Source organism: Cyprinus carpio, chromosome B17, assembly GCF_018340385.1.
Source record: "Cyprinus carpio isolate SPL01 chromosome B17, ASM1834038v1, whole genome shotgun sequence".
Lineage (NCBI taxonomy): Eukaryota > Metazoa > Chordata > Actinopteri > Cypriniformes > Cyprinidae > Cyprinus > Cyprinus carpio.
In genome coordinates this window covers 23,555,606-23,569,454 of record NC_056613.1, presented here as the reverse complement: position 1 = coordinate 23,569,454, position 13,849 = coordinate 23,555,606, and the positions used below count along the sequence as shown (strand labels likewise).

The window sequence follows — 13,849 nt, the reverse complement described above, 5'->3', positions numbered from 1 at the left end:
ATTTTGAATATGTGTGTTTGTCTTTGTTCAGGCTCTGAACCAGCTGTTTGAGAAGATCATGGCATTAGACATCGATGAGCGTCACCTTCTGCGTATGGGACATGGAGAAGAAGAGCTAGAGACTGAGAAGGATTTCAGCAGGTGCAGCTTTCTCACACATGGGGCTTAGAACCGGTTCAAGAAACGAAAACGAAAACCGGAAACGAACGGAATTTTGACAGAAACAGAAACGAAATCTAATTTTATAGTTCCGAACAGGATCAAAAATTTGAAATGGCCATTAACCCGGTTTAATAACGTTATTTTATCGTTCCATTTAATATTTGAAATTTGCTGTCAACCAATAACGAATTCCAGTAATACTGTGCAAATGTGACGCTGAAGCTAACGAGTGAAATGTCTGCTCCGCTGTGAACTCAAAATAGTAAATTATAACAGAGTAAAATGAGTACAACAGATCAACACATCACACGCACCTGCAGCGCTTCTGTGAATGGGAGAAAAAACAGTGCAACACGAGTGAAAGTGAATGTGCTAAATTTACGGTTTCATTGTGACAACGTTCCCAAAGTTTTCGGAAAAGGAAAACGAAACAGCAGAGGAGAGTAGTTTATCTTTATTTTGCAAAAGCCTTTACAGTTTTTTAATTATTTTGCAAAAAGCTTGGCAGCTTTGAAATAATGTTTTTCCCGACGCCTTACGCAACCAGCGTTGGTATGATCATCGTGCCGACGCCTTACGCACACACACACAACATAATTTGCTATATTGAAGCCTGTTCATTATCAAAAATAAAATACAGTTTTAATCAAAGAAACAAATAAAAAACATTGAACACTGCTCCATTGTACAAAATTTGTTGCGTTTCAGCGTGGAACCGCGCCTCACTGGTGCTCATGAAAGTCCAAACACGAACACACTATATATATAAATAACATTTTAGCATCCAGATACGTCGGGAATATGGAAAAAGCCTTTGGATTAGGTGCTGGATGAGAGAGGTAGGCACCAGAGGGCCCTCACCGTAAAGTTTGGGGGATGTTGTTTTTAGGATTGACGTTTTTATAGCATAAAAACTTTAGAGGATTTGTTGGGTTTGAGAGAGAAACTATAACTGTTTTTAAATCAGATTTTGAAAACATTGGTTGCTTTAGCCTAACAGGAATTTTAAACGGCCTTCATTATTTCAGAAAGTTATAGGGCTTATAAAATGCGACGTGAGCCGCGACTTATGTATTTTTTTTTTTCACTCTCAAAATGCAATTTTATACAAGTTTTTTTTTTTTTTTTTTAAATTTTTTAACAAATGCAGCAAACATTTTTAAATATCTTAAAAAAAAGTACTTTGATGTCTTTAAGGTATTGATAGTTTTTTTTTTTTTTTTTTTTTTTTGTAGCCTACATTTGGCCAAAATCTAGAAAAGATGATGCTGTATTGGCTGTGACTAAGCGCAGCGGGTTATTGGGTAACGTTACCAGATCCCTCTTTTTTCCTTTTCTTTTTGAGTGAAGAAAACACTTTACTTTATTATTATTATTATTATTATTATTATTATTATTATTAGGCAAATTATAGGCAAAGATAAAAAAAAATATGATAAAAAATAAAGTTATTAACCGGTATTTCTTCCACCTGAACCGGTTTCAGAACAGTAATAATATCAGAGGAACACACAGAAACATTAATGAACAGTTGATTTTTTGACATTTTTGGTCATCAATCCTTCCCAACCCTCACACACACACACACACACACACACACACTCACACTTAACAGCAGCACACAAGTGGCATGGGCCAAATCAATTCTGATTTACTGTGGACATATCACAAGGAGTCATTTTTCCTTGATGTTTTGAAATTAGGGCTGCTTTTAATGATTTTTTTCTATCAATTATTTTTCCGTTTAGTCAGTTAATCTAACTTTTTTCCCCTGATAAATCTGTTGATTCTTTTATATTCATTGATTAATTCTTTGGTTAATTTGTCAATAAATCATAACCATAGCTATAAATAACAACTATAACTAATTTTCCAACAATTTATTCAAACATCTTCTCCATAAAAGTAACTATTTTACAAATAAAAAGTTATCAACATAAAAAAATAGATAAAATAAACTGGGGATTATTTAAAGGCATTTATCAGTAATGCAAATGTCCACGAGTCCAACATAAATTCGTCCCAACATTGGCAAGTGCTGGCCATACTTGAAACATAGAAGTGAATGAGAAGTTATGCAATATTGCGTTTATTATCCTAAACTAGCATGCAGTAGAAAACAAACATGAGTGATTCAGCCAAAGAAGGCGACTTCAGACGTGCTGCTTTCTGGCGTTAATGTCTGAACATCAGATGTAGTTAATAATAAATATGGTGTATTTGTTTAGCTTGTTTCCACGTTACACAGCATTAATGTTTGATCCCATGTCCAGTACACACTCTTGTCCTCTTATATCCGCTAGTACCTGCATATAGAATTCATTTCTGTATGAACAAAAACACTTGAATCCTCAACTGAAGCTGACAGTTTTTGCTGCAGTCACACTAGGGTGGTGAAAAGACAGAAGAAGTGATTAAAAATGTGTGCGAACTCTAAAATATATTTAGGAGCATGTACATATGATTTTATTTTTACCACCTGCAAGCTCATGAAGAGCACCACTCGTTCCGCGCCGTCAAATCATGTCGCATAGCAACACATCTTGTCATTGCATCCTGTTCTTGGTTTGTTTAGAAAGAAGTATTTGGTCTGTGCGTTCAATTTCATTCAAACCACACCAGAGTTCATTTGGAAGCGGACTGAGACCCATCTTTTTACCGGTCTCTGTCCGCTTGTTTGGGGTATCGGTTTGTGTGGCTGCATTCACACTTACTCAAATGAACTGCACTGACAGAGCATCACACCAGAGATTCAAACAAAACATGACAAGTGTGAACACAACCTAAATGTCTCCTAGTATCCCCTTATAAAATACATGGTTCAATTAGTTTCCTTTTCTAAAATGTTTTATTAAATGTTTTTCTATTATGTGACACTGGACCACAAAACCAGTCATAAGGGTCAATTTATAAAAATAAAAAATGAATAAATAGCTTTCCACTGATGTATGGTTTGTTAGTATATGAACAATATATTATAAAATCACAAATTTGAGGGAACAAAAAAATCAAAATAATCAAAAAAAAAATCTAAATATTGAGAAAATCACCTTTAAAGTTGTTCAAATGAAGTTCTTAGCAATGCATATTACAAAAAAAAAAAAAAAAAATGATTTGGTATATTTACAGTAGGAAATTTACAAAATATCTTTACTTAATACCTTAATTATTTTTGGCATCAATTTTTACCCATGCAATGATTTTTGGCTATTGCTACAAATATACCCCAGAGACTTGAGACTAAGGTTTTGTGCTCCAGGGACACATATGTTTCTAAATTGCTCCTCAAATTAGGAGAACAAGTTTCTTGGAAAAAAAGAAGCCTCAAGCCCTGATACAGAGTTAGCCAACAGGTTTCTGTCCCGGACAGGATGGTCTTCTCTGAGTTGAGTATGAACTGTCCTCTCGTCTGTGTCAGGTATGGAAGAGTGAACTATGTTCTGTCTCGCCGTCTGGAGCTCCTGAGGGAGGTGGCGCGTCTGCAGGAGAGTCTAGATGTTCCCGGTGACGTCTCCTACACCTGTGAGACTGCTGGACACTTCTACCTCTACCAGGTGCTCAACCACACGCACATCACTGCACTCTGAACAAGATCTGCTTCATGCATCTGATTCGCTTCTCTTTCATATACAGTAGAGGTCAAAACTTTGGAAACATTACTATTTTTAATGTTTTTGAAAGAAGTTTCTTCTGCTCATCAAGCCTGTATTTATTTGATCAAAAATAAAGAAAAAACAGTAATATTGCGAAATATTATTACAACTTAAAATAATAGTTTTCTATTTGAATATACTTTTAAAAAAAAAATTTATTCCTGTGATGCAAAGCTGAATTTTCAGCATCATTACTCCAGCCTTCAGTGTCACATGTAACATCCAGTCTATCACATGATCATTTAGAAATCATTCTAGTATTCTGATTTATTATGAGTGTTGGAAACAGTTCTGCTGTCTAATATATTTGATGAATAAAAGGTTAAAAAGAACTGCATTTATTCAAAATAAAAAAAAAAAAAATTAATAATATTCTAATAACACTTTTCTTTACTATCACTTGTTTCAATTTAACACATTTGCTGAATAAAAGTATTGATTTTATTTTAAAAAAAAAGAAAGAAAAAAAAAAATTACTGACCCCAAATTACTGACCAGTAGTGTATATTGTTATTACAAAATATTTATATTTTAAAAACATAGCTTCTTTTTTTTTTTTTTTTTTTACTTTTTATTCATCAAAGTATCCTAAAAAAGTATCACCATGCTCTGAAAAAATATTAAGCAGCAGAACTGTTTCCAACTAAAAAAAAAAATAAACATATCACAATAATTCCACAAAGGATCATGTGATAATGATCCTAAAAATTCAGCTTTGCATCACAGAAATAAATGATAATTTAAAGTATAATAAATTTAAAAAACAATTATTTTAAATTGTAATAATATATCACAATATTACATTTTTTTTCTGTATTTTTGATCAAATAAATGCAGGCTTGATGAGCAGAAGAAACTTCTTTCAAAAACATTAAAAATAGTAATGTTTCCAAACTTTTGACCTGTACTGTATCTATATTAATTCGTACAACTTAATTCATTCCCATGACTTATTAATTTGTGGACACTGTCCATGTTTCATTTATTTGTTCCCTAGAAAACCCATGATTTAACTAAAATTAGGGAACGAATTGATCATAGGAACAAATTCTTAATTCATGACCATGAAGTCTTACAGTAAGAGATGCGAAAACAGTGATTGAAAGTGAATGATAATAAAATAAACCTGCAAAATTAGAGGGTGAGTCGGTGATGATTTGGGAAAAGAAAACCCTAAATATTAAAGTCATGGAAATTCGTAACCAACCTGCAAAACAGAACAGAAATCCACACATGGCTTTAAATGTATTAAACAGCATGAATGCAAAAGGATGGTCACGATGTAACGTTTGCCTGCTAACCCATTATTTCTCTTATAAACAAGAGATTATAAACCTCCGCAGTTACCTTCAGGATCATTTTATTTTAAATGCCGATAATCTCAATTGCAAACATTGCGATTGTGTTTTAAAATACAACAAACCATTTAAAGAGGCATGTTCAGCGGTATCTGTAACAGGATATGAAACAACCAAAAAAAAAAGTAAAGTGATCCATAACTATTTTATCAAATCTATTCATTTTACAATCCTGCTACTAATATGAAACACAGTCTCAGCTTTAAATTCTGTCAGTTTTATAACAAACCTCATTGCACTGTATTACATTTTCATACACATTCATATTTTTACTTAACCTGTCCTCTTTATTAAAGTACGTTTCAATAAAACTGTCATGAAAGCAAGTTATTACAATCACCGTATAAGCGTGTTTATTACAGCAACGTATTGAAGTAGAAGTTTATTTTCTAAGTTTATATAAAAACTGCTTCATGTGCAATTTAAATGCTATATAAATATGCAACTCTGTTTTTATTTGAGTGTTGATTTTATTAAATTCGGTGAACTGTTATATTTTATTTTAGGTGTCAGTTTCTGGCTAAATAAAAACTTTTACATTTTGATTGCATCCCGGTGCATCAGTAATGAGAACCGCTGGTCTGGAGCGCAGCATCTGAATCTGAGCTGAGGTTCACACAGGTCTGCTCTCATTTGTTTTGCTCTTATCTCTCGCTGCGGTTCGATCCATCACGCTGTGGCCAGGAGATTCATATCAGCACCTCAGGGGATCTGTACGGACCATTAGCTCAGATCACAGATTATAGTCAAACATTAATTAAGTGTGGATTGTGACGAGGCTGTGTGTCCAGCGAAGTGTTCTTAATGAGTTCTGCCCATGAAATCCCCAGGCGCTGATCCTATCTGTCTGTCTGTCTGTCTGTCTGTCTCGGGTGTTGTAGGTTATGTCACGCTGGGAGGAATACATGAGTAAAGTAAAGCCAAAACCCAGCCGAGAGGTGAAGACGGAGGACGTGGCGTCACACTTCCCCTTCCATAAGTACTTCTCAAACGCTCCTCAGCCGGTGTTCAAAGGCCAGTCCTTTCAGGAGGACATGGACATCGCTGAGGGCTGCTACCGCCACATCCGCAAGATCTTCACCCAGCTGGAGGTAGGGCTGAAATTGGGTTGTTAATTATGGTGGATTTTTGTCCTACTCTGTACATTTTATAAAGACCACTAATCAAGTTTGAGGTCAACAAGGACGCATTATGTTGGTCAAAAGATTTCTATTTCAAATAAATGCAGTTCTTTTGAACTTTCTATTCATCTGTGAATCCTGAAAAATAAAATATTGTGCAGCACAACTAATTTCAACATTGATAATAATCAGAAATGTTTCTTGAGCAGTAAATCATCATATTAGAATGATTTCTGAAGATCATGTGACACTGAAGACTGGAGTAATGATGCTGAAAATACAGCTGTGCATCACAGAAATAAATTACAATTAACAAGATATTCCCACAGAAAACAGTATTTTAACACACTTTTTACGGTGTTTGATCAAATAAATGCAGTCTTTGTGAACAAAAGAGACGTCTCTTAAAGGGTTAGTTCACCCAAAAATGAAAATTATGTCATTAATGACTCACCCTCATGTCGTTCCAAACCCGTAAGACCTCCGTTCATCTTCGGAACACAGTTTAAGATATTTTAGATTTAGTCCGAGAGCTTTCTGTCCCTCCATTGACAATGTATGTACGGTATACTGTCCACGTCCAGAAAGGTAATAAAAACATCTTCAAAGTAGTCCATGTGACATCAGAGGGTCGTTTGCTGTTCACCTGTGCCGCATTGTTCACTCTTGAACAAACTTATGTCAATGTAGTGATTAAATAAACCATTTTAGACCGCCGCTCGAATTGAACGCGATGCGTCTGGTCTTCTAGACACAGTGCTGCGCGTTTGCTCAGTGTGTGACTAACACATTTTGTTATTTTGATCAGAGAATTATCAAGTGTTCTAAAACGGAAGCAAATAAAGTGTGAGTATACATACAATATCCATATTTATCTTGTCTAATTTAAATGCTATGGCCTTTGTGTAGATATAATAAGAGTTCATTTGAAACATTAAGATTCTGTCCACATTAGTTAATAAACTATTAACTAACTTTATGATCAATATAATATTTATATATTTTTTTCATTTACAAAGTATGGTTCAGTATTTTTTTTTAAATAGTTAATAGTAATTGTAAAGCATTATTTTAGTTTTCGTTCAGTATCCATTTAAAAATCTATCGCTTGATTAATCAGTATCATCTAGTGTGGTCCAACCCAGCTTTCGGCATCAGTATCAGTAAAGTTTGCACGTGTGTGCTCTGATCAGAGCTTGTTATCGTCTGTTCATCCATCAATAATAATCTCCCTCCTCTCTTTTTAAAGCCTATTATTCTGGCATGCCCCTTTCTTTGATGCTGATGGCTCATCCTTTCATCCTTTGTGTTCCTCTCGCTCCTGTAATAAAGTTGTGCGTCAGAGCCGCAGTGCTGCTGTGTGTGGGTCTGTCTGCTGGGCATCGCTGTCTCTCAAGCGTCACTGCTGAAGACTCAGGGTTGAAAAGTGGCCTCATCAATATCGAATGCTTTGATGGGATTAATATTAATGCAGAAGGGCATCAAATATTCATTTCCCAGTGGATGCAGTCCTGAAAATATCCAGCTGGGTTAACCTCTCTTCACTGCACAGATTGAACAGAAGCAGATACTCAATATCTGCGTGAGAGGAAACCAGAGATGCTGTTTCTGACAAATGACAGGAAGTAGAAAGAAACACAATCTCCTGTGCTAGACGTTTAAACACCGACCTCACCTTGTGAAATTCGTAGTCTTTTAAAATATTATGGGGACTCCCACATTTAAACCTATTGTGTCATATTTGTAGGGCTGGGCGATATGGGCTAAAAAAAAAAATCAGATTTACGATTTAAATCGATTTTTTTTCTCCCTACTTAAAATCTGTATTTAGATGACAAAGAAATTGTTCAAAACAAGTTTTAACTTATTGTTTTGATTTTACCTTCTGGGATTTGATCTGGATTTCCCCCTTGAGGTTAAAGTGCAATCAGAAACAACAAGCCAAAAAGACCCTGCCATTGTAAACAGTGAAAACATTACATAACATGACATAAAAATATAACATAACATTCTTATCTTACTGGATACAGTCTGTAAGACTGTCAGATGTCTTCACAATTTTTTTACTGATAGGGCAAATTCAATCAGAGAGACACTTTTACCGTTAAGTATCAAAAGTTACATCTAGTCACAAATAGCATGTCTTTTTATCAATCTGTCATCCCTGATATGCAATGCAATACAAAAGGGGCTATTATTCTTTATCATTTACCAGTCAAATTTATAACTGAGACAAGATGATTAAAAAAAACACAAAAAAAACAAAAACAAAGCAGTATTGCCTTAAAGCTGGAAAGACTTAAGGTTTTTTTTTTTCATACTAGCCCATCATGCATCTAACCATCCAAGTGCACACTCGGCGTTAAGAGCTGATAAGATCAAAACTGGCAACTCCGCAGTGAGTCAGTGTCATGAACGTAGGACAGAGCAAGCGTAAATATATTTTCTAGTCTATATTTCCATCTCGTAATGCTGCTTGTTTGTTTTTTGTTTTTAATAAATATAAATGATTTGTAAATAGAGCAGACACTGTCTAACTGTGTCTACACCGGACGAGAGAGATGTCGTGCCGCTCCCCCCCCCGCTGTGCTAAAAGGTCTAAAACTTGATGACATCACTCTACAGTTGCAAAATCAGATACTGAACGTAGTGTCAGTGCAGTTCGTCAGATTAGAGGCATCAGTTTACTGATGGGGATCGCGTCCAGTGTAGACAGCATCACTGGGTCCTGTTGTCTTTTGTTGGATTGCACCACTCGTGTCCGGTTTAGACATGGTGTGAGTTTTTTAATGGGTTATGTTACAGCCCTGCTTGTTTTTAATGTTTTTTATGAAATATCTGTATGGACTGCATGATCATATCATCGTATTATTTACTGCCATATGAGCCACAAAAGTAAAGCTTGGCGAGCCGCGCAACGAGTAACTGCTATAGGTTGCTTTTTGGTGGATGTGCTGTGCTTGTGCTGCCGCAGTCTTGTTCATTTCGTCGGGCGAAACGTCTCTCTCACTCGGCAGCAGAGTATGTGAGTGGAGTGGAGCGGCAACAATTTCCCTCCGCGCTCCAAGCATTTAATAATCCCCCTCCGCTCCAGCTCCGCTCCGCACACTCACTGATACCAGAAACACCACTCCGCCTTCGCTCCACGGCTAAAGTATTTCAGTATGTTTGAAATGTTGTTCATAACGTAGCCTATAAAAATAAAATAAATAAAATAACAGTAGAGTTTCAAAGTGGCTTAGGCTATTGTGTACAAACTTTTTTTTGTTTTCCTACCACATGCCAAACTAATAACAGGTTTGTCAGCATTTAAAAGGTATAATTTCTGCTTTCTGCTGTGCAAATTTGTGATGAAAATAACTACATTTTCGTCAGTTTTTTTTATCTACAGATCGATGCATTTCTTACAGATTTCTGCTCATTCAAAATCAGATACAGATGAAGTAGCACTGTAAGATTACATTTGTTTGAATGCATTATTGCGAAAGTGATTGCGTGTGAATGTGCTGTACCTGTATAAATCATATTTTAACCTGAAAATATTCAGTAAAAGGAACATGCAAACTCCTTGAGAACTAGCCTATAACTTCCCGCTCGGCTATTGCCGCCATTACAACCTTCTGATTTAAGAGATCCATGTATCAAGCTATAGCTAAATATGTTTAACATGTGAATTCTTGTTAAATATGCAGTTATATTACGGGCCGTTGGCATGAATTGTACTCGTGATGGAGCGGTGGAGGAGCGCTTCAGTCAAAATCACACTGCTCCACTCGCCAGCATGTTTCCATGGCAAGCGCGCGGGGGGAGGGTTGAGCCCAGTCGGAACAACGGGAGAAAACCGATTTTGATTCAAACATATCGATGTAAACTACACATTCGAATTAATTGATAAAACTGATTTATCGCCCAGCCCCTACATATTTGATATGCAGATTTCTTTGCTGTTATTGGAGCTATAGAGCGATGACTGATAATTATATAATTTTATGTAAGTATCTGCTTATAAATATCACACTGATTTGCATTACAAGCATCACAATTTCATCGTACTGTTTTGTCATATAAAAGTATCGCACCAAATGACGTTTTTGCTCAATTTGGACCGTCTGATTAAAAGTGAGCTGTTCTTGTTGCTAAAATCAGTTTTCTTGCTGCTAAAAATGATCATTCGGCAGGGAGAAGTGTCAGAAACACTCAATATGTCAGCTGTATGAATGGATGTTTTACCTGCACATTTTTTGATGGAGTCATTGACTGCAGTTTTTACTCCAGACTGTGACTGGTATATACAGTTTACATTTTCTTTTAATGATTTGAGTTAGGGAGCTGCGTTTATGATGTGTGTTTTTACCAGAGTTTGTGTGGTTTTAGCAGTGAGGTGATCATAAATGCATCTGGTCCTCTGCAGGAGTTCAGGGCGTTTGAGCTGTTGCGCAGTGGACTGGACAGATCCAAATACCTGCTGGTGAAAGAGGCCAAGATCATCGCCATGACCTGCACACACGCCGCCCTCAAACGCCACGACCTGGTGGAGCTGGGCTTCAAGGTATCCGGGTCACAGAGGACGGCGGCACTTTCCCATTTATGAGAATAAAGTTTTAATTGTTTAGCTTTACTACTATTATGAAATATGTGGAAGAAATATGTGTCCAAACCTTTGATGTAGTGCACATCACAACATATGAGAATCTCTGAAATTAATCTTTTAGTCTACACTTAACGTTAATGTTCGCTGCCTCAATATTCACATACTTGATCTTTCTCTAGTATGATAATATCCTGATGGAGGAGGCAGCTCAAATCCTGGAGATTGAGACCTTCATCCCGCTACTGCTACAGGTACAACCCTCTTTCTCCTAAAATCTTGTTTGGATGTTATGTTATGTTCTCCGGTTCCACAGACAAGTCTTCAGCCTAATGCCAGACTAAAATCTAAGCCTGAGCCTTTTCAGCTGAAAGGAACTTGCTCTGACTGATCTTAAAATATATCAGTGCCTTTATTGTATCTCAAAATGCACACCAGTAATGTTTTTTCTAAGGCACAAATAAAAAATACTTAAATGTCCAAATTCAACTATGGCCTAATCCCGGTGTGTTGTGTTGTGTGTTATATGTTGTGTTATGTTATGTTATTAAATAAAAAAAAAAAATTAAATTGTGTGTTAAATGCTATATTATTATATTTTTTCAGGGGAAACTTTATTTTAGTCAAACAGGCGTTATTGCCAATTAAATACAAGCTCATATATAATAAAAATCTAGTTAAACATTAATCAAGACATGTTTTCTACACATTCACATCCCTTCAAAACATTCTGCTGAATTGCAAAAAATGTTAACTTGATGAGTTCAAAAGTATAATTTAAATCTCTCCATCGTGTACAGTTTTTATGTAATTATAGAAGAATGAAGATTTTATTATTATATATAGATGTGTGTCAGCTTTACTACACTTATCATAATAACGACGATGATGTATCACTTAAGAGACATCACAAGATATCAATCAGCAAAGGTGGAAGTCACGGTTAGGCATGAAATGTCTTAATAATCGTTCATACGTGTGAAAATGTGCCTGAAAATTTAACACACTTGGAAGACAGCAGTCTTGTTTTTCTGGTTATAAAAGGGACTTGTTCTCCGGATGCAGGACATCACATTACAAATGGATACAAAATGCACATCATATGTAGTGAGAAAGTGAAATTAGTAAGAATCAAGTATTGGATTTCATTCAGCAAATGTGATGCATGGTGTTGTTTTCACTCATCATAACGTAACCTTACTGACTCGAACGTTTCTGTCTGTGTTACGCAGAATCCAGAGGATGGCTACAGTCGACTCAAACGCTGGATTATGATTGGTGATCATCATCAGTTGCCTCCTGTCATCAAGAACATGGCCTTTCAGAAGTATTCAAACATGGAGCAGTCACTTTTTACTCGCTTTGTGCGTCTGGGTGTCCCTACTGTAGACTTGGACGCCCAGGGCAGAGCACGGGCCAGGTCAGTCCATTTCTCAGACTGGGAAGATGCTTTTGTGATGTCATTACTGGTTTGTTTAGTGTGAAAGCTGCCTCAAAAGAATCATATAGACTTGCTTGCATTGCTTGCATATAGACGAGTTTGTTTCTTCATCAGATTTGGAGAAATGTAGCACTGCATCAGTGTCTCAGCAATGGATGCTCTGCAGTGAATGGGTGCCGTCAGAATGAGAGTCCAAACAGCTGATAAAAACAGCACAATAATTAAAAAATAAATAATGATGTCAAAAGTACCTCACAAAATTACTAAAACATAACCTAAATGTAAAATATTACATGCTGTAATAGTATATAACCATTCTAATAATCAGAAAAAACCGATGCTTTAAAAAGCTGTTTAGTTAGATGGCTCTGTAGGTCTCAGAGCAGAGCTGTTCTGTCCTCAGATACACTTTTTGATGTGAAGTGTCCTGTTTTGACTCTTCTCTCTCTCTCTCTCTCGTGTGTGTGTGTCAGTCTGTGTAACCTGTATAACTGGCGCTATAAGCAGCTGGGGAACCTCCCTCATGTTCAGCTCCAGCCTGAGTTCCAGGCGCCGAACCCTGGATTCACCTACGACTTCCAGCTCATTAACGTGGAGGACTTCAACGGCGTGGGTGAATCTGAACCCAACCCGTACTTCTATCAGGTGACTGTGATACACACGCATTTCCAAAACACCTCAGAAATCGTCATTCATTATGTGGCGGAAATGACATTTTATACAATTCATGGTCAGTATTTTTATGATGGATTTTTTCTGTAATGGACAGCTTGGATCTGGGACAAAAGAAAAAAAAATCTTAATGGTAACATAGCAAAGATTTAATTAACATGTAAATATGATCTTCATATACCAAAAAAGTAACATCCTCTTATGTTAAGTTGAGGAAAGACAAGGCCTAACTTTTATGACGTGGATGTTTGAGAATCCTGACAGGTTTGTGTTAAGGCTCCTGAAACTCTGCATTGTTCATAAGTGATGAGCGTACGGTCACATGAGTGGGCCCCGCTACTGTTTACTGGGGTCCAGGAGGGAATAGTCCTCATTACAGTATCCATGCCAACACTCTCACTCTCTCTCTCACACACACACACACACACACACGCACGCGCGGCTCTAATGGGCCGTATGAATTAGCCTCTCACAGAGCAATAGGAAGGACATTGTTTGCGCAGTCAGCCGCTGAAGAAGCGTCTCTTGTTAGTAGGTCTGTACCCTTATTAGTGTCCTACTGGAGCTGTTGTCATGTCAGCAGTGCTCTGTTAGGTAAAGTTTAAATTCCACCTACAATTTCAACCCATAGGTTTAACCTTTTTTTTTTTTTTTTTTTTTTTTTTTTTTTTTTGTAAATAAAGCATTGTCATCAAACACTGGTATGGTCTTGCATAATGGTCAAAGATTTAGTCAAATTAGAAAGTAGTTAGAAATTATACTTGTGTGTTCCTGTTTGGGTTTTCAAGTTTTACTATTCCTGTAGTCAAATACAGTGCTTTTTGACCAAGTAACTGTTTTATAGCAATAAAGGG

At 36.4% G+C, this 13,849-nt stretch overlaps 1 protein-coding gene across 1 annotated transcript in view; it reads left to right on the top strand.

The window, feature by feature from the left end:
- Positions 1 to 13,849, top strand: part of aqr (aquarius intron-binding spliceosomal factor) — a 44,819-nt gene that overhangs the window by 22,404 nt on the left and 8,566 nt on the right. Inside the window, 7 exon segments of the mRNA XM_042742056.1 lie at positions 32 to 141; positions 3,581 to 3,716; positions 6,055 to 6,264; positions 10,706 to 10,843; positions 11,065 to 11,136; positions 12,115 to 12,302; positions 12,797 to 12,968. Of these exon segments, the coding sequence (XP_042597990.1) occupies positions 32 to 141; positions 3,581 to 3,716; positions 6,055 to 6,264; positions 10,706 to 10,843; positions 11,065 to 11,136; positions 12,115 to 12,302; positions 12,797 to 12,968 (1,026 nt within the window).